We start from the raw sequence: 19,603 nt of genomic DNA, 5'->3' as shown, positions 1-19,603 counted from the left end.
GGTTCATATGACACATTTTATTTATTAGTTAATTAAAAAAAGAATGACATATTTTTATATTTAAAAATAATTTAATTTTTAATTTTTAATTTTATTAATTTTACATTTAATGAGAAACTTTTATAGTTATACATGTCTAATGCCCACACAAAGTTTTGCCTTTTAGGCTTTTACAACCTCCACCACTATTTGTGGTTATAAAATCACGATATTAAAGATGAATTAAAGTTCCAAAATTAAATAATTTTTAAATATAAAAACGAAAGTCACTAGTGACGTGTTTTCTTACAATATTTGCGTTGTCAAAGTACTATACAACGTCACTAGTGACGTATCTGGTCAAAATCCAAACTCATTAGTCAAATAGCTTTCACCTCTCTAGGACCAACCAACTACCTCATCATCCATTGGCTCTATCAAGGATATCTATATATAGATACATAGTACTATATTTAGCATCTGTCAATCTCTTAAGTATTTGCAAAGTTAGCCGAAATCACAACAATGGCCAAAGAGGGAACAAAAGTTCCAAGAATTAAACTGGGTTCACAGGGGCTAGAAGTGTCAGCTCAAGGACTTGGTTGTATGGGCATGTCCGCTTTTTATGGGCCGCCCAAACCCGAATCCGATATGATCCAACTCATTCACCATTCCATCAACTCTGGTGTCACCTTTCTTGATACTTCAGATGTGTATGGCCCCCACACCAATGAAATCCTACTTGGCAAGGTACTACTATTTAACCTCTTTTATTTTATTTTATTTTATGCTGTAAGATGGTTGTACCTAATGCTGAATGTGTTGTACACTTTTTTTTCCTTTTAATTTTGGTAAAGGAGTTGTGTGATTGGTATTTCTGGTGTTTTGAACTGTACTATTTTCAGAATATCTTGGTTTTCGTGTTTGAGCTGGAATAATTGCAACCTATGCAAAATGTGCTAGTTCATAAAGCTTAAAGACTTAAACTTTCCGTTTTGAGTTGATGCTACTTTTCAAATGTTTAAGCCTCTTGCTTTGGACCTTAGCAAGAGATGTTGTTCATGGTTCTTTAAATATTGTACTCTCTCCGTTTCAATTTATGTAACATAGTTTTAATGAAACTTAGTTTTAATGAAACTTAGTTTGATTGAACACGTAGTCCAAGAAAGAAAAAGTTTTGGAACTTGTGATTTTAAATATTACCTAAATGTTTTGACTATAAATGTATGCCGTTAAAGTAGTAAAATAAGAAGTTTGAAGTTAAATTATTTAAAAAAATAGGAATGTATCAGTTTTCTGGAACGAACTAATAAGGAAATATTGTCACATAAACTGGAATGAAGGGAGGATATCTTATGGGGTGTTATGGGAGAGGATGTTCTGGCTGCTTGGTAGTAGAAGGTTTCATATGAGATCAGTGCTAGTACGCAGAGTTTATCCTTATAACTAATTCCCAATTTTGATGTTTGTGCCAAGCAAGAAATTCATTCTTAATGATGCTTAAAGTCTTATTACTTTAGGTGCTAAAATCTACCGAGATCAAGAAAACGAATCTAGTAGCTAGAATTGAAGTAAAATAATAAAGATGACAGTAAATGAAAAACTTAGAGACAGAGAAAGAGAAGGAGTCATTTCGTGAAAATAGCCTCTTGCACTACTGCAGGGTAAGACTGTGTACAATAGACCCTTATGATCCGCTCCTTCCCCGAACCCCGCACATAGCGGGAGCTTAGTTCACCGGACTGCCCTTTGTCCGGTCCAAGATACAAAGCCTTGTTGTTACAAAGTCAGACAAGTAAAATAAAGAGAGAGCTTTTCTGAGAGTAATGTAGTAGTTGCAGTGAGTAATAGATTTCATATGCAACTGCTTACTTTCAAATCATAACTTTCTTATTTTTTAAAAATGATTTCATATGCGACTGCTCTCCTCAGACCCCAGGTATGGGATTATCCCGAGTTTGTTGTTGTTGTTGTTGTTGTATGACCGAGAACATTTATCCATTTTTGTACAATTTCTACTAGAATAGTTACCTAAGTTCTGATAATTATACGTATCTATGCAGGCGTTGAAGGGAGGGATGAGAGAACGCGTTGAGTTAGCAACAAAATTTGGAGCTATATTTGCAGATGGAAAGATCAAAGTGTGTGGAGAGCCAGCCTATGTAAGGGCAGCATGCGAGGCTAGCTTAAAGCGACTTGATGTTGACTGCATTGACTTGTACTACCAGCACCGAATTGATACACGCGTGCCTATTGAAGTCACGGTTGGTTCTCTCTCGCCATTAATAACTCTGGAAATCACAGTTTACGAACGTTTTGGTGTAACTGTACTTGCGACTAATAGTTTGCATCTGTGAGCTTGATAAACCAGTTAAAGAGTTTAAACTTAGCAGTCTGTACCTACGATACATGTATAAGTAGCCTTTCAAGTGTTGCAGCATAGACTAATACATTTTCAGCCGCACACCAATTATGTTGAGTGCTACATTATTGAATGTTTTCATATCTTTGTTCAAACGGATAATGATCATCATTTCTTATTCCTTTGAATTCCTGTTTTACTAGATTGGAGAACTTAAGAAGCTGGTTGAAGAAGGTAAAATAAAATATATAGGTCTATCCGAGGCGTCAGCATCGACGATTAGAAGAGCACATGCAGTTCATCCAATAACAGCAGTACAATTAGAATGGTCTCTTTGGTCTAGAGATGTAGAGGAAGAAATAATCCCGACTTGCAGGTTTGTTTCTTCTTTCTATTAGTTTTTCGTGTTTGGAGTCTATGGAGATATGAAATCCTGATGTTCGCATTCCTCTTAACTGTTTAGAGAACTTGGCATTGGAATTGTGGCATACAGTCCACTAGGACGGGGCTTTTTGTCATCCGGTCCAAAGCTGCTTGAGGATTTGTCAAATGAAGATTTCCGAAAGGTTAGCTTGTATTAAATGTTTGTTTTGGATTTCAAACATATTGATCTCATGTTTAATTACACTGCTATTCTGTTGCTACTATATTTACTTGTTTGAGGAAAGAAATGGTTTTGATCACTAAGCTATTTAATTTGGATGATATCGCTAGGGACTAAATGGATCTTCAATTTTGCAGCATCTCCCAAGGTTCCAGGCTGATAATCTTGAGCATAACAAAATATTATATGAAAGAATTTGTCAAATGGCGGCAAAGAAGGGGTGCACTCCGTCTCAGCTAGCCTTGGCGTGGGTACATCACCAAGGGAACGATGTGTGTCCCATTCCGGGCACCACTAAAATTGAAAACTTGAACCAGAACATTGGAGCTCTCTCCATAAAATTAACATCAGAAGATATGACAGAACTTGAATCCATTGCTTCAGCTAATGCGGTCCAGGGTGATAGGTACGGTTCTGGCGCGAGTACTTACAAAGATTCCGACACTCCACTCCTTTCTGCATGGAAGGCTACATAATGATGCAATTGTGGAATTAGTGTTTCTCAGTCTGTTTGTTGAGTTGAGTTGAGTTGTTCCTATATTGCGCGCTGTATGTGCTGAAAAAAACTGCAATTTTTCTGTTTTAAACTATTGTTCCTCTTGTAACGCTATGATTGTTCCAACAATAAGATGCTTTGCATACTTTTTACTTTGGAGTAAAACACTAAATTATTATTGCTTTACCATATATGTATGATTCAATCTTCTTGTTAATTGGACAAAGTCAAGAATTTATGTTTTTAATAAGGGTCGAGTCTGGATAAACTTGTGCCGTTGTGCGTCCTTAGACTGATCCCTCAATTACTGTTACCTTCTACTAGTACAAGTATTGGGTCATTTTGTCCATTTTTCAAGAAGAGAGCCCAAGACAAGGAATGCAGTTTCTAGATATATTTTATGGATGCATGTTTATTTAGCTTATATGTCAAATGTCTTTTTTTCTTTATTTTTAAACTTCGTATCTAGTCAAATTCAGTCTGAACATCTTAACATCGATTGAGAGTTCAGGAATTTTCTAAATTGAATATCTCAGCAATTATTGAATAAGCAAAGGGAAAAGAAAACAGAGAAATTAACAGTAGCCCCCAAAAGTTGAATATTGTTTTGCTCATGTGCTTGCATAATGGTTGGCTAATGTTACTTATTTGACTCTTTTTAACATTACAAGTTAGTCCATAATTGCCTTCTGTCTACACAGCTTCATATAAACCTCTGCATCTTCATCCTGCAGACACAACCCCCCCAACAAGTTTCTCTATTTTTAACATGCAAAGAGAGATTTTCATAAACACATCAATGGATTCAGAGGGAAGAAAAGTGCCAAGAATGAAGCTGGGATCACAGGGTTTAGAAGTGTCAGCTCAAGGACTTGGTTGCATGGGCATGTCAGCCTTTTATGGACCGCCGAAACCTGAAGATGACATGATCAAGCTCATTCATCATGCCATTAACATCGGCATCACTTTCCTCGATACTTCAGATGTATATGGACCTCACACCAATGAAATCCTCATTGGCAAGGCACGTAACCTCTTTTCAATCGCATCTGCTTTATTTCCCATAGTTCTTTCCATTTTACAGTCTTAATTTGAATCTTAAGAAAATCGAGGTTGAAGTTTACTTTTTTAGAACACTTTATGAGTAACTACATTAGTTGTACCTCTCTTCCAATGTATGTGACTCTATTTCGTTTTTAGTCCGTTTCAAGAACAATGACCCCTTTGTAAAAATAAAAATTTTAGATTTTTAAATAACCGCAAGAAAGTATATATTGCAAGATAGGAAATCTTCCCTGGCAATAATATGTTACTTACGGAGTATAATTAAAGCATCTTACACATAGAGTAATTTAGAAAAGAGGGGAGTAATTTCGCGATTGAATCCTCCTGCGTTACATAATTTTAGGCGTTTAAGCTGAGGTTTTCAGTTATCTGCGAGAAATAAAGTTGTTCATAATGATTTAATCCTTGTATCTTCATTTGGTGTAACATAAGCAAGAAATGATGTACCCTAGTGAGTGTGATTACTTGTGACTTGTAGTTAATTAGAAACAAAAAAAAATGCCAGTATTTTTGTTTCATTCTATTAGTGAATTTCAGCTTGTGCTAAGAACCAATTCAGACTTATGATCACACTACTAAAGTACATGATTAGAGAGTTGTAAAGATCATTGTAAACAGCACGAACATTTATCTATCTGTTTACTGATTTATAGATTTGTTGATTAACGTTCATTTTATGACCATGTCAGGCTCTGAAAGAAGGGATGAGAGAAAGAATTGAGTTGGCAACAAAATTTGGTATTAGTTCTGCAGATGGAAAAATAGAAATAATTGGAGATCCCTCCTATGTAAGGGCAGCATGCGAAGCCAGCTTAAAGAGACTTGATATTGACTGCATTGATTTGTACTATCAACATCGGATTGATACACGCGTGCCAATTGAAATCACGGTTTGTCCTCTTTTACCATCGAGTTTTAGTCACCAATTTTATAACGAGGTTATAAAGTAGTGCCTATCATAGCGATTTATTTGTAGTAACCTTATAAGTGACCTTATTGTGTAAAGATTTCATATAAGATCGTGAATATAACTTAAACTCTTAGTGATAGAGGATAAGATGATTGACTTGATATAGTAAGTTGACTTTTGGTGGTTCATTTGGCAAACAGAAAGTATTGGAAATCTCAGAGTTATTTGGGCATTTTGTGAGGAAGATAATCAGAATGTTGCAAATGATGTTCTCTTTCATTTTTCCAATTAAACTTATCAAGACGAACTAAAAAAGGGCAGCCCGATGCACTAAGCTCCCGCTATGCGCGGGGGTCTCTGGGGAAGGGCCGGACCATAAGGGTCTATTGTACGCAGCCTTACCCTGCATTTGTGCAAGAGGCTGTTTCCACAGCTCGATCAACAACTTTACTAGTTACGCAAATGCTCCCCTTCCTTATCAAGACGAACTGATAATAAGTAATCAAATGATACATCATCCTATTCAGTAGTATGCATCAGTTTCTTCTGTATCTTTTTCGAACATACTTGTCGTTCTGAATTTTGTATTATTTTGAGATTTGCTATTTGTTTTTTCAAAGATGGGAGAACTTAAGAAGCTGGTTGAAGAGGGTAAAATAAAATATATAGGTCTATCCGAGGCTTCAGCATCGACGATTAGAAGAGCACATGCAGTTCATCCAATAACAGCAGTTCAATTAGAATGGTCTCTGTGGTCAAGAGATGTTGAGGAAGAAATAATCCCTACTTGCAGGTTTAACATGCATCCTGTTCATTTTCATTTAGTGTCCTAAAAACATTAATTATAAGTCGTTAATGTAGCATTCATCATGATTAAACTTAATTTTGTAGGGAGCTTGGAATTGGAATAGTTGCATACAGTCCCTTAGGAAAAGGTTTTTTGTCATCTGGTCCAAAGCTGCTCGAGGATTTGTCGAATGAGGACTTTCGGAAGGTTAGCAGCATCCATATTTGTTTTTTTCATGTCTTATTTCTGTAGAAGATTTATATATTAAGAATACAAAAGTTTGAGCTTTAAATCTGGTATTAGCTAGAATCTCTAAGTTCTATGCTTGACCAATCAAGGCCAATTCTATATTTGCAGTTAGTTTCTATTTCAAAAGAAACTAACTACATATATTGATTTTACAGCATATACCAAGGTTTCAAGCCGAGAATCTTGAGCATAACAAGATCTTGTACGAGAGAATTTGTCAAATGGCAGCGAAGAAGGGATGTACGCCATCTCAACTAGCCTTGGCTTGGGTACATAACCAAGGAAATGATGTGTGCCCCATCCCAGGTATCAGATACCGATTCAGAATTTAATTTTGACGGGTTCAATCTTTATGTTCTTACACTTAACCCATTATACTTTTGAAATTATACACTCAATGTTTTTAAAATTAATGATTTTTCAAATACATATATGTACTTCGTGTTAGAAATACTAGATTCAGTTGAACCTGCCGAGTACTGACTATGATACGTCCGCTGCTTCCAGGTACCACTAAGATCGAAAACCTCAACCAGAACATTGGAGCTCTGTCCATTAAATTAACAACAGAAGGCATGGCGGAGCTTGAATCCATTGCTTCAGCCAATGCAGTCAAAGGTGAAAGAGATGCTTCTGGTGCAAATCACAAAAACTCTGATACTCCATCCTTGTCAACTTGGACGGCTACAAGATAAGACTTTCGCGCACTTTCCACGTTACAATGTATTTGAAACATGTTCTTGTTGGAAATAGTAAACTTGTAATGGTTTAAATAAGTGTCTAGGCTCATTTGTACCTTTGAGTCATCCTAGAATGTTCATTAATCAATGTTCATGTAACTTGAAGTTTAAGGGTTGATACAACAACAATAACAACAACATAGGTGGGGTCGGAGATGTTTAAGGGTTGATAATAACCTTATATCAAACCTCTCTATAACAACCTCGTTTGTTGCAAAATATTTTGACTGCTGTAGTAAAATGCTGTTATAGAGGACATATATTATAACATAATATAATATTCGGTTTCGAGAATAACTCGGATTTTATAGTGAATGACTATTATATAGGGATTCTGTTATAGAGAGGTCTGACTGTACATGATAATGTACGTCCAAACAACGAAGTTTCATGTTCAGTAAATGCTTGTTATATTTTTTAAACTAAGTCCTTTCAATACAGAACTTCTTCATATATAAGAGAAAACAACTATTACACCAAAATCTCCTCTTTTTCATCACCATATAATCTTTTTATTTTCTTATTCCCTTATTCTTTTAAAGAAAATTGCAATTCACTAAATGAAAGTACAAAACTTGAATATATCCTATGGATATGCGAATCTAGGATTTTGAGTTTATGAGTTCTGGATTCTAAAAAAAGACAGCATACTAGTTCCAGATAAATTATTATAGTACATATCAAGTGGAATTTTTAAAACAGATACAGAGTTTGAGCCAAAGCTAACCTGTAGCTACCATTGTAGCTCCGCTCCCTGATCCTATGTACTATCAAATTGGAGATGTGATAGCTCGCAAAGGACAGGCTTTGGCTAAAGTGATACCAAACTTCTCCTCCATGTCTAGTTCTTCTGGATTAATGCCTTCTTCAAGTTTCCAATTAAAGGAATTCAAGAGTGAACCCACCATTACCGGAACCATTCTCAACGCAGCCAGAGGTAAGCCAGGGCATATTCGTCGACCAGCACCAAATGGAATCAATTCAAAATCTTTGCCTCGCACATCCAATTCTGAACTCCAGAACCTCTCGGGTTTAAACACTAGTGGCTCCTCCCACAAAGCTGAATCTCGACCAATTGCCCACACATTAACCAGTACCTGTGAGTAGGGGTGTCAAATTTATCACAAGAAAATATAACTTATCCAACTCGTCCAAATCTGGATAGTTTGACTGGGCATATATTAATTGGCGGGTTTATTTGGGCATAACCCTAGTTAGCCCTCTATAATTTGGTCAATTCGGACAGTCGACCAACTAGGACAACCTATGTAGCCCAAATTGACCGATAAGGAAACTTATCAACACATTGAAAAAAAGAAGTTTTTCGCTTTTGGTTAGTTAAATGTAGTCATGATAAACAAAATAAAAGCTTGTGTTATCAACTTTTGACCCAATCCATTTATCGATTCAACCCATTTTAACCCGCCCATTTGAAAACCTTACCTGTGAGCCCTTCGGGATGATGTAATCACACAATTCAACATCTTGCTCCACTTTGCGTGGGAGTAAGAATGGAACTGGTGGGTGCATTCTTAAGGTTTCTTTGACAATACACTGCAAGTAGGGGAGTCGAGAAACATCATCTTCTTCTATTGGTTTTCCTTTTCCAACGACTTCTGCAAGCTCAGCTTGGACTTTCTTCCTAATCTCAGGTTGTCTAAGTATTTCTGCCATTGCCCATTCCACTGTACTTGTCGTCGTATCAGTACCGCCAATAAATATGTCCTGAAATATTTTTTGAAAATACCCATAAATATGTCAATGCGAACCTAGTAAGAATATTTCTTTTGTATTAATTAGTTAGTGTATCATCTGAATTATTGAAACACTGGTAAAGTTGTTGCCATGTGACGAGAAGGTCACGTATTCGAACCGTGGAAACAGCCTCTTGTAAAAATACAGGGTACTGGTGTGTACAATAGACCCTTGTATTTCAATCCTTCCCCTAACCTGCCCTTTAGTGTATCATTGAATTATTAAAACATAGAATTTTGTTCTAGTATGTAGAAAAGATTGTTATTGGAAACAGTCTCTCGACTTTCAAAAGGTAGGGGTAAGACCTGCATACACACTACCCTCCGCAGACCCAATTTGTGGGAATATAATGGGTTTGTTGTTGTTGTTGTTTATTTACGTAAAATGAGATTGTAGTTTTTTAATATATCGTATTATGTTAAATTCAAAAAGATGTATTGAACTATGGTAGTAAAAATAAAACGACAACAACAACCCAGTAAAATCTCACAAGTGGGGTCTGAAAGAGTAGATTGTACGCAAACCTTACCCCTATCCGTAGGAGTAAAGAAACTATTTCCGAAATACCCTCAGCAACAGAAGCGAGAAAAAAATAATATTAGCATCGTAAGAGACCGAAAAAGATGGACAAACAATAACAATAACCAGTAATAATACCACGATAGTAAAAATAAAGCTGATGATAAAAGAGAAGCACAAACCAGGAGCAAGGAATTGATGTGATTCTGATCGATTTCTTCCGAATTTTCTTCTCTAATTTTGAGAAACACTTCCAAAACATCATTCTTTTCACTGTTATTCCTTCTCTTTTCCTCCAATCGCTCATTGATCAAACCATCGAAAAGCACAAACAACTTACCGAAATGAATGTCCATGTTACGCCTAATTCGTTGAGGATCAATGTTTTCAAGTATGGGAAAAAAATCCACTAGGTTAGGCTTCCCAGCCTCGGCCACGATGTTCCAAATCACGTCCTTCAACTCTACCTATGAATCCAAAAAACAAAAGGGTCACAAACAATTATGCAATGTTTAGTACACAAAAAGAAGGGGAGCCCTGGCGTAACTAGTAAAGTTGTTGCCATGTAATCAGGAGGTCACGGGTTTAAACAGTGGAAATAGCCTCTTGCAGAAATGGATGGTAAGGCTGCGTACAAGGCATAGCGGGAACTAGGCTCCGGGCGTCATAATAACATTTTTCAGCTCTACCTTGGAATCCAAAAAAGGGTCAACCAAGTCCTTAGAGAAAAGGATATTGGACAACAAATTGAGAGAAGTCTTGAAAGCAGCTTTGCCAACGATCACAACTTCACCTTCTTGACTACATTTTGCAACATAATCAACTAGTTGTTGTACCTTTTGAGATCTTAAGTGTTGATTTGAATCAAGTTTAGTGAGTGAGAGGATGTTGGAGTTCAAGATTCGTCGAAGGGTTCGCCACGTCGGACTAACAGGGAGCCACGTCACTGAGAATTTGGAATGGTTGTGTGCTTGAAGTGCATTAGGGATAAATCTATTGGAAAATGCTTGGTCTTGTTTTTGAAGGACTTGTTTTGCCATGGTTGAAGAAGAGATGACAATTGTGGTTATTTGGCCAAGTTTTAAACTCATAATTGGACCATAGATTTTGGCAAGATTGGCTAGTGATATATGAGGTTTTGCACCTAATAAATGAAATAAATTTCCTATTATTGGCAGTTGTATTGGTCCTGGTGGAAGCTTTTTGTTTCTTTTTGATAGAAAAAGAAGAAAAACGCAAGCAAAAATTGATCCAAACACAAGTGTAAAGTAATCCATGTAGGTAAATAACAACGGGGAAATTACCATAACATTGCAATAATATTCTTTGTAAGTAGATACACAAATTAGCTTGAGTTGTGCTGGGCACTGTCCTAAGAAACTATTTCAGCAGTGTAAAATATTTTTTTAGGATTAAACAAACTTATCTCTATTTTATTTAGAGGATAAAGAAATCAACAAAATATTTATATTACAATAATCCAACAAGATTGAAAAGAGAATAAGGACAAAGGAAATTTATAAATAAAATTGGAAATAAGAGAAGCTAGGCGAGAAAGGGAAGAAAGCTAAGTAGAAAGAGTTTTTTTGTGTCTAGTGGAGAATTGTATAACCAATAGTGGCTATTTATAGTTATAATTGCATGAAACTTTATTTTTGCACGGCAAAAACGTGGCAGAGGATTTGTCACTTTTTACACTTGGTTTGCCACTTAACATAGTCTTTTAGAATGGCTAAGACATTTGTCCAAAAAGCTTTAAAATATTGCCACAATCCATAATCATCTCCTACTCACTCTCCTTCAAACTCTATTGTAAGAGTTATGCAATACTCTACTTGCTTTATATATGTTTTGCCCCCGTAAATTAGGAAGTTCATTACCTAAGGAAGTTCATTCCTAAAGTTTTAACTGCTTTCTTGGTTTCGGTTTTAGTTTTATCTTGTTATTGTTCCTCCTTATTATCATTACTTCGTCCATCCGTTCTTCAGCCGAGGGTTTATCGAAAATACCTTTTCTGTCATTTCAAAGTAGGGGTAAAGCTGTATACATAATACCCTCCCAACACCCCACTTGTGAAAAAATTATGAGTTTTTTTTTGTTATAATTATTACATAAGGAAGTGGACGTTTGTCGTCAAAGATGGAGCTAGGATTTTAGTTTATAGGTTCTTGATTATGGAAAAGGCAACTTACTAGGTTATGAATAAATTAATATACACATTAAATAAATTTTTTAACACAAATATAAAATTAATGACCGAACCCTAAACAGAAATGTAGCTCCGGCTCTCCTTGTGGCTTGCCAAACTAGAAAATTCAAACACATCACTAAATGAAGGGTCCAAACACCACAAATTTTCGACCGACTTTTATTTTATTTGAACGACGAATTTTCTTTGCAGCAGAAGATGTTGAATATTTAATCAATGAGTTCACATCACCTTGCTTTTTTCTTTCTTTTTTTCTTATTGTATGTGGCATATAATTTCTAATTGTAAAATACTTATTAGTGTCTTACTTATCTATCAGTTAGGCAAGAAATTAAATCATTGCAACGTGCCTTTGAAAGTAAATTACCACGAAAGTAAAGTAAAGGATCAGACCAGGTAAGTCGTTGAAAAATTGCGCCACGAAAGTCATTTTGTACCTGATTAATACAGTATAATTTTTCGATAGAAAAAAATTCAATTGAATCCCCATTCCACTCCCTCTACTTAGCTCCGCCCCTAGCACAAAGTCCGCAGTTGAAAAAAAAAAAAGGAAAATCCAAGCATCTTGAATAATGCGTAGCAACCAAAACAAAATTAAACACGATTGGCTGGATGTTAACCTGTTTGTTTGTTTCCTAGTTATTGCAACACAATAAATTGAAAGAAAAAAAGAAGAAGAAAAAAACAAGGCAAGAAATGTGGAGTTGGTAAAATGGAGGATTTTATTTATAACTAGATAGCCGTATTACACCGAAATCAAAATTCGAAGATAAATTTAATTTCATAAACCACAAGAAATATCAGTGTTACAAAGATCATGCTATGTCCTATTTTCTATAAAATTAATTTATTATATTTAATATATTTTATTAAGCTAACTAGCTATTTTGGAATGTCATGTAATATTTTCAGTATAAAATATAAAAATTTAGGTAATATTTGCTTTTTACTTAACTTGGTCAAAATTGAATGACTTTTATGTGACAAAAAATAAAAAAATAATTTTTGTATTACAAACTCAAAGTTGAATGACTTTTATGTAGCGAAAAATAAAAAAATAACTTTTTTGTTACATCCTCAAAGTTAATTACTACATGTGAAATTTACTGTCATATTACAGAAAGTAGATATCCCATTGGCATCATTCCTAGTAGAGACAGTAGCAGCTAAACGCGACCTAGTAGTGCTATTTTGAGCACTAAGGTTATCAAAGCTAGCTAAATTATTAAAAACCTTAACTTTTAACGTTGCTAAATTTATGAGGGAACTGATATTGCACAACATTCCCCTCTTCTGATTTTCATTCTCCTTATTTAATGAGATCAATTTCTAATAGTGAGGATTACATATATAGTCCTGTCTAGTACTTCATGAAAAAGTTTTGAATTATTAATTAATTATTTCCTATTCATAATTATAAATAAGAACCATCATTCCGACAATGATTATTGATATTGACAAAATAGAAGTAAGTGGATCGATCAAGTTATCAAATTCTAAAAAAAAAAGATCATTATCGGCGATACAAGTATATACATATTAATAAAAAAGAAATGCTATTTATTTATCTTTGCTAAATGCAGGTCATTGTGTGTACGGTCAAAACCGATTCTCAGTCATAAAGACCGGTCGAGACGAATTCCGAAGTAGGGACGTCGAGCTTCGAGCTATAAGACCAATCAACCGCAAAACTCGATATCATTATCGAGCCCGCGTCCGAATCGGACTACGGGGTAACGACGACCGACACAGGCCCCGAATATCGGTGCTCCAAGGCAGAACCGAGCTCGAACTAAGACTGAGGATTCGATCTAGCACCAAGCTCGAGTCAGTGCCAAGCTCGCAGACAAGAACCGTTACAACCGCACCAAGGGAGAGAATCTTGGCGAGAATCAAGGGAGAGACAAACCATCATGGGTTCTCCACTATATGTATTATTTTATGTTGTTACAAATAAAGTAGTGACCTTGTACTATAAAAAGGGAGATAGACTACAATAGGGAGACAAAAAGGAAGATTTCATTGTACTTGTTCTTCTAATATTTTCCAATCTTCCTTTCCATCATTTTCCATTTTCATTGCAAAAATACCTGTATCATCATTTTGTATCAAAGAAATTTGCATACCTTTAGAACCATATCTAAATTTAATGTTATCCGATTTTTCGGGTAAACAGTTTGGCACCCACCGTGGGGCTAAGGGTAACGGTGATTGTTTGATATAAATCTACAGTACACTCCAGCTTACAACTTCGAATCATCCATGGCTCTACCTATCGACCTCGAAGCCGGCCTTCAAGATGAAACCATCAACTTGGTGCCCGGGGCCGGAAGGCTACCTAACAACGGCAACGAGGCTCGAATCGAAGAGCCCGAAATTCGAGCCGAAGTACCACTAGATATCAATTCGCAAATAGCTCTAGAAGCGAATCAGCGTTTTGAACCAGAGATGAGCGTTAAGGGCGGTGCTCGATCCATAGCCCGAGACACCTACAGCACGGGGGAGATCGGGGTCAGCTTGCGTATGATTTTCGAAATGTTGCAAGCCCAACAAGCAACGATAGATCAGTTGCAGAGCCGAACCCATATGCAAAGCGGGCCGAACTCCAATCTGCTTCTTCGAGAAGTCACACCCAGAACGGAACCTGCCGTAGTGAAATCAAATGAGCAGGAATCGGGGACTGCTCCTGAAATTGCTAAATTGCTCGAGGAACTCACGAAGCGAGTCAAAGCCAACGACAAAAAAGTAAAAACGCATAACGCTAGGGTCGATCAAATTCCGGGGGCTCCGCCAATGATAAAAGGGCTCGATTCAAAAAAATTCAAACAAAAGCCTTTTCCCTCGAGTGCGGCCCCAAAACCAATCCCCAAAAAATTCTGTATGCCCGAAATTCCCAAATATAATGGTACGACCGATCCTAATAAACACGTCACCTCCTACACATGCGCCATCAAAGGCAACGATTTGGAGGATGATGAAATCGAATCCGTGTTGTTGAAAAAGTTCGGAGAGACCCTCGCAAAAGGAGCGATGATCTGGTATCACAACTTACCGCCGAATTCCATTGATTCTTTCGCCATGTTAGCAGACTTGTTCGTAAAAGCACATGCTGGTGCCATAAAGGTTGCAACAAGAAAATCGAACCTCTTCAAAGTAAAGCAAAGGGGTAACGAGATACTGAGGGAATTCGTATCCCGATTTCAAATAGAGCGTATGGACTTGCCACCGGTCACAGATGATTGGGCCGTACAAGCTTTCACCCAAGGACTGAACGGGCTAAGCTTGACAGCGTCACGTCGGCTGAAACAAAATTTGATCGAGTACCCAACAATAACTTGGGCAGACGTACACAACCAGTACCAATCGAAAATTAGGGTCGAAGATGATCAATTGGGAGCTCTGTATGGGCCCGTATGTCAGAACCACACAACCACTAAAAATCAAAGGGAAACCAACAGAGAACAAAGGTCGAACAGAGATCGATACCAACCGTATGACACAGATCGGATGAACAACAGTTCAGCACGTGACACGGTTCGGAACAACCGAAGGATTGATCAGGGCAAAAATTCTCGGGGACTTATGAGCAAGAGCGGTTTTGATAAATATACAGATCCTATATAAATCCCTCGACTATCGGAGTATAATTTTAACATTGGTACATCCATCATCGTATCGGCCATCGGACGCATCACAGACACCAGATGGCTTCGACCCATGCAAACTGATCCTGCCCAAAGGAATCCCAATGAAATGTGTGAATATCATGGCACCCATGGTCACAAAACGAAATATTGCAAGCAACTAAGAGAGGAAGTGGCCCGCTTATTTAATAAAGGGCACCTTCGGGAATTTCTGAGCGATAGTGCGAAGAACCGTTTTAGAGACAAGGAATTCGGTAAGTGAAACGATCCAGAAGAACCGCAACACTTCATTCACATGATCGTAGGGCGGCGTCGTGCCCCCCAAGGACCGATGCTTAAACACGCTAAGACGTCGATTGTGAAGCGATCTCGAACCCAAGATCATGCACCCACAGGGACTTTATCCTTCAGTGATGAAGATACAGAGGGAATCATCCAACCCCATAACGACGCGCTGGTAATATCCGTACTCATGAATAAAACTAAGATTAAGCGTGTGTTAATTGATCCATGTAGCTCGGCCAATATCATCAGATCGAGGGTCATAAAATAGCTCGGCCTGCAGGATCAGGTCGTACTCGCAACTCTAGTTCTAAACGGATTTAATATGGCATGTGAAACCACTAAAGGCGAGATTACCTTACCGATAAACGTAGCTGGAACCATCCGGCAAATAAAGTTTCATGTGATCGAAGGTGATATGAGATATAACGCCCTCTTCGGAAGGCCGTGGATCCACAGCATGAGAGCCGTACCCTCGACCCTACACCATGTCCTCAAATTCCCAACATCGGAAGGTATCAAAATAGTGTACGGGGAACAACCGGCCACAAAGGAAATGTTCTCTATCGAAGAAGAAAAATCAATATCCTCACCTTCACCAATGAAAGGATCAGGTTCAAAGCAGAGCGCCAAATAGCAATCATATACAACGGTTTCGACCCGGCCAGGTAAGCAAAACGTTGAAGAGGACGATAATGATCGATGGATCCCTCGATCCTTTCGTAATCCCCGATGATTTCGATGCCACCAAATCAACAATTGAGGAACTGGAGCAAATTGTACTGATCGAATACTGGCCCGAACAAAAGGTATACCTGGGAACGGGTTTGAGCCCCGAACTCAGGAAGAAACTCATTCAATTTCTTATCAATAACATCGAATGTTTTGCCTGGTCCCATCTAGATATAACAGGGATCCCGCCGGACATAATGGCGCACCAGTTAAGCTTGAACCCTATGTTCAGACCGGTGAAGCAAAAAAGAAGGCCCCAGTCCGAGGAAAAGCACGCATTCATAAAGGGCAAGGTAACCAAACTTCTCAAGATAGGGTCCATTCGGGAAGTAAAATACCCCGAATGGTTAGCCAATGTGGTTGTTTTACCTAAAAAAGGAAACAAACTTAGAATGTGTGTGGACTATAAGGATTTGAACAAAGCATGCCCCAAAGATTCCTTTCCACTGCCCAACATCGATCGTATGATCGATGCCACGGCCGGCCACGAGATTCTCACCTTTCTCGACGCCTATTCCGGGTATAATCAAATTAAGATGAATCCGGACGACCGGGAAAAGACTTCATTTGTGACCCGATATGGAACATATTGTTATAACGTAATTTCCTTCGGGCTAAAAAATGCACGAGCTACTTATCAACGCCTAGTAAACAGAATGTTCGAAGAACAAATAGGTAAAACGATGGAATTTTATATTGATGACATACTAGTTAAGTCCCTGCGCGTAGAGGACCATTTGGCCCATTTGCAGGAAACGTTCAAGATTCTGAGGAAATTCAACATGAAGCTCAACCCCGAAAAATGTGCTTCTGGGTCGGTTCGGGCTAGTTCCTCGGCTTCATGGTCTGAAATTGGGGAATTGAGATCAACCCCGACAAAATCAAGGCCATCAAAGACATCACCATCGTGGACAGCGTGAAAGCTGTACAAAGGTTAACGAGAAGAATTGCAGCCTTAGGCTGGTTCATTTCAAGATTATCAGATCGAAGTCACAAATTTTTCTCCCTACTCAAAAAGAAGAACGACTTCGCCTGGACACCGAATGCCAACAAGTGTTACAGGAATTGAAACGATACCTCTCGAGCCCGCCGCTGCTTCATACTCTGAAAGCGGACGAGCAGCTCTACCTGTACTTGGCGGTATCGGAAGTCTCCGTAAGCAGCGTCCTAGTTCGAAAAGAGCAAGATACGTAATTTCCCATTTATTACGTGAGTCGGACCTTAAGAGAAGCGGAAACTAGGTATCCGCACTTAGAAAAATTGGCACTTGCCCTGGTAAGCGCATCTAAAAAGTTAAGGCCATATTTCCAATGTCACCACATAAGCGTATTAACCACCTACCCACTCCGAAATATCTTACATAGGCCCGAACTATCAGGCCGATTGGCCAAATGGGCCATCGAACTCAGTGGATACGATATTGAATATCAATCCCGCACGGCCATCAAGTCTCAAATTTTGGCAGACTTCGTGGCCGACTTCACGCCAACCCTCATACCCGAAGTCAAAAGGGAACTCCTTTTGAAATCAAATGTATCGTCCGGCGTATGGATCCTTTTTACGGATGGTGCTTCGAATATAAAGGGGTCCTTGTTAGGCATAGTTTTAAAAAAATACCACGGGCAACATTATTAGTCAAGCTATTAAAACTATCAGGTTAACTAACAATGAGGCTGAGTATGAAGCCATGATTGCAGGTCTCGAACTAGCTAGAAACTTGGGAGCAGAAGTCATTGAGGCGCACTGTGACTCTTTGCTGGTGGTGAGTCGAGTAAACAAAACCTTCGAAGTCCGAGAAGGTAGGATGCAAAGGTATCTGGACAAACTGCTTATCACCTTACACCATTTCAAACAATGGACCCTACGGCATGTCCCACGAGAACGGAATAATGAGGCCGATGCTCTAGCAAATTTGGGATCGTCGGTCGAGGTAGGTGATTTGAGCTCGAGGACAGTCGTCCAACTTTCAAGATTGGCAATCGAAGAAGGGCACACCGAAATAAATTCTACTAGCTTAACCTGGGATTGGAGAAACAAGTATATTGATTACTTAAAAACGGAAAGCTCCCTTCAGACCCTAAAGATTCCAGGGCCCTACGGACTAAAGCTGCTCGATTTACGTTGGCTGCGGATGGAACACTATACCGAAGAACATTCGATGGACCGATGGAGGTATGTGTGGGTCCGGGAGATACCAATTATATCCTCCGGGAAGTACACGAGGGCACTTATGGCAATCACTCCGGCGCCGACACATTAGTCCGAAAAGTGATCAGAGCGGGGTATTATTGGATCGATATGGGCAAAGATGCGAAAGAATTTGTTCGTAAATATAATAAATGTCAGAGGTTTGCGCCAATGATCCATCAAGCTGGGGAGCAACTTCACTCGTTCCTATCCCCGTGGCCATTCATGAAATGGGGGATGGACATCGTCGGCCCTCTATCGTCGACCCCAGGTAAAGCCAAATTTATTTTATTTATGACTGACTATTTTTCTAAGTGGGTTGAAACGCATGCGTTCAAGAAAATAAGAGAGAAAGAAGTCATAGACTTTATTTGGGATCATATCATATGCCGATTCGGGATACCCGCCGAAATAGTATGCGACAATGGGAAGCAATTCGTTGGCAGCAAAATCACAAAATTCCTCGAAGATCACAAAATAAGAAGGATATTATCAACACCATACCACCCCAGTGGGAACGGTCAAGCCGAATCAACGAAAAAGACTATTCTTCAAAACCTGAAGAAGAGATTGAACGACGCGAAGGAAAAATGGAGAGAAATCCTGCCCGAAGTCCTTTGGGCATACCGAACAACGTCAAAATCCAGTACGGGGGCGACCCCGTTCTCCTTAGTATATGGTTCCGAAGCATTGATACCAGTCGAAGTCAGTGAACCTAGTCCTAGATTTTGATTCATGATAGAAGAATCAAATAACGAGGCTATGAACACTAGCCTTGAATTATCGGACGAAGGACGAGAAGCTGCCCTCATCCGACTGGCCGCCCAAAAGCAATGAATCGAAAGGTACTATAATCGAAGAACTAAACTCTGCCATTTCAAGCCTGGGGACTTAGTGTTAAGAAAAGTCACCATCAATACTCAGAATCTGAACGAAGGAAAATTAGGACCAAATTGGGAAGGACCATACCAGGTGCTCGAGAACGTTGGAAAAGGATCATACAGGCTCGGCATCATAAACGGCAAACAGCTATCAAGCAGTTGGAATGTATCACATCTAAAACTATACTACTGCTAAGGCACG

At 38.4% G+C, this 19,603-nt stretch overlaps 3 protein-coding genes across 4 annotated transcripts; 2 read left to right on the top strand and 1 right to left on the bottom strand.

Annotated features, from left to right (window-relative positions):
* The first annotated feature begins 437 nt into the window (after positions 1-437).
* On the top strand, positions 438-3,606 carry LOC107772005 (auxin-induced protein PCNT115-like). Its single transcript, XM_016591489.2, has 5 exons — positions 438-729; positions 2,043-2,243; positions 2,545-2,717; positions 2,805-2,907; positions 3,083-3,606. The coding sequence occupies exons 1-5, from the start codon at positions 505-507 to the stop codon at positions 3,419-3,421; spliced, it is 1,041 nt and encodes a 346-aa protein (XP_016446975.2). The 5' UTR covers positions 438-504; the 3' UTR covers positions 3,422-3,606.
* A 516-nt stretch (positions 3,607-4,122) lies between these two features.
* LOC107775052 (auxin-induced protein PCNT115-like) lies at positions 4,123-7,373 on the top strand. The gene is made up of 6 exons (XM_075229210.1): positions 4,123-4,465; positions 5,196-5,396; positions 6,037-6,209; positions 6,308-6,410; positions 6,608-6,758; positions 6,960-7,373. Exons 1-6 carry the CDS (start codon positions 4,211-4,213, stop codon positions 7,145-7,147), a joined length of 1,071 nt encoding a protein of 356 aa, XP_075085311.1. The 5' UTR covers positions 4,123-4,210; the 3' UTR covers positions 7,148-7,373.
* A 249-nt stretch (positions 7,374-7,622) lies between these two features.
* Positions 7,623-11,056, bottom strand: LOC142168657 (geraniol 8-hydroxylase-like). 2 transcript variants are annotated; one of them, XM_075229209.1, is made up of 4 exons: positions 10,156-11,056; positions 9,649-9,933; positions 8,636-8,917; positions 7,623-8,289 (listed from the first exon to the last, which is right to left on the bottom strand). In XM_075229209.1, the coding sequence occupies exons 1-4, from the start codon at positions 10,771-10,773 to the stop codon at positions 7,963-7,965; spliced, it is 1,512 nt and encodes a 503-aa protein (XP_075085310.1). In that variant the 5' UTR covers positions 10,774-11,056; the 3' UTR covers positions 7,623-7,962. The 2 variants fall into 2 exon arrangements, with proteins under 2 accessions (XP_075085310.1, XP_075085309.1); XM_075229208.1 differs by having other exon boundaries at positions 10,303-11,054.
* Between the last annotated feature and the right edge of the window lie 8,547 nt (positions 11,057-19,603).

The sequence above is a fragment of the Nicotiana tabacum genome, chromosome 14 (assembly GCF_000715075.1).
Source record: "Nicotiana tabacum cultivar K326 chromosome 14, ASM71507v2, whole genome shotgun sequence".
Classification (NCBI taxonomy): Eukaryota; Viridiplantae; Streptophyta; class Magnoliopsida; order Solanales; family Solanaceae; genus Nicotiana; species Nicotiana tabacum.
The sequence above is the reverse complement of the archived record's forward strand: the minus strand, read 5'-3'. Positions and strand labels throughout refer to the sequence as shown.

What these genes read in the sequence shown, in the direction of transcription:
- LOC142168657 (XM_075229209.1), bottom strand. Translation starts at nt 10,773, where the DNA reads ATGGTAATTTCCCCGTTGTTATTTACCTACATGGATTACTTTACACTT. An exon ending in ACATCAATTCCTTGCTCCTG is followed by an intron (nt 8,918 to 9,648) that starts GTTTGTGCTTCT and finishes AAAATATTTCAG; the next exon opens with GACATATTTATTGGCGGTAC. An exon ending in TCATCCCGAAGGGCTCACAG is followed by an intron (nt 8,290 to 8,635) that starts GTAAGGTTTTCA and finishes CCCTACTCACAG; the next exon opens with GTACTGGTTAATGTGTGGGC.
- LOC107775052 (XM_075229210.1), top strand. Translation starts at nt 4,211, where the DNA reads ATGCAAAGAGAGATTTTCATAAACACATCAATGGATTCAGAGGGAAGA. An exon ending in GCGTGCCAATTGAAATCACG is followed by an intron (nt 5,397 to 6,036) that starts GTTTGTCCTCTT and finishes GTTTTTTCAAAG; the next exon opens with ATGGGAGAACTTAAGAAGCT. An exon ending in GAAATAATCCCTACTTGCAG is followed by an intron (nt 6,210 to 6,307) that starts GTTTAACATGCA and finishes TTAATTTTGTAG; the next exon opens with GGAGCTTGGAATTGGAATAG.
- LOC107772005 (XM_016591489.2), top strand. Translation starts at nt 505, where the DNA reads ATGGCCAAAGAGGGAACAAAAGTTCCAAGAATTAAACTGGGTTCACAG. An exon ending in GCGTGCCTATTGAAGTCACG is followed by an intron (nt 2,244 to 2,544) that starts GTTGGTTCTCTC and finishes CTGTTTTACTAG; the next exon opens with ATTGGAGAACTTAAGAAGCT. An exon ending in GAAATAATCCCGACTTGCAG is followed by an intron (nt 2,718 to 2,804) that starts GTTTGTTTCTTC and finishes TTAACTGTTTAG; the next exon opens with AGAACTTGGCATTGGAATTG.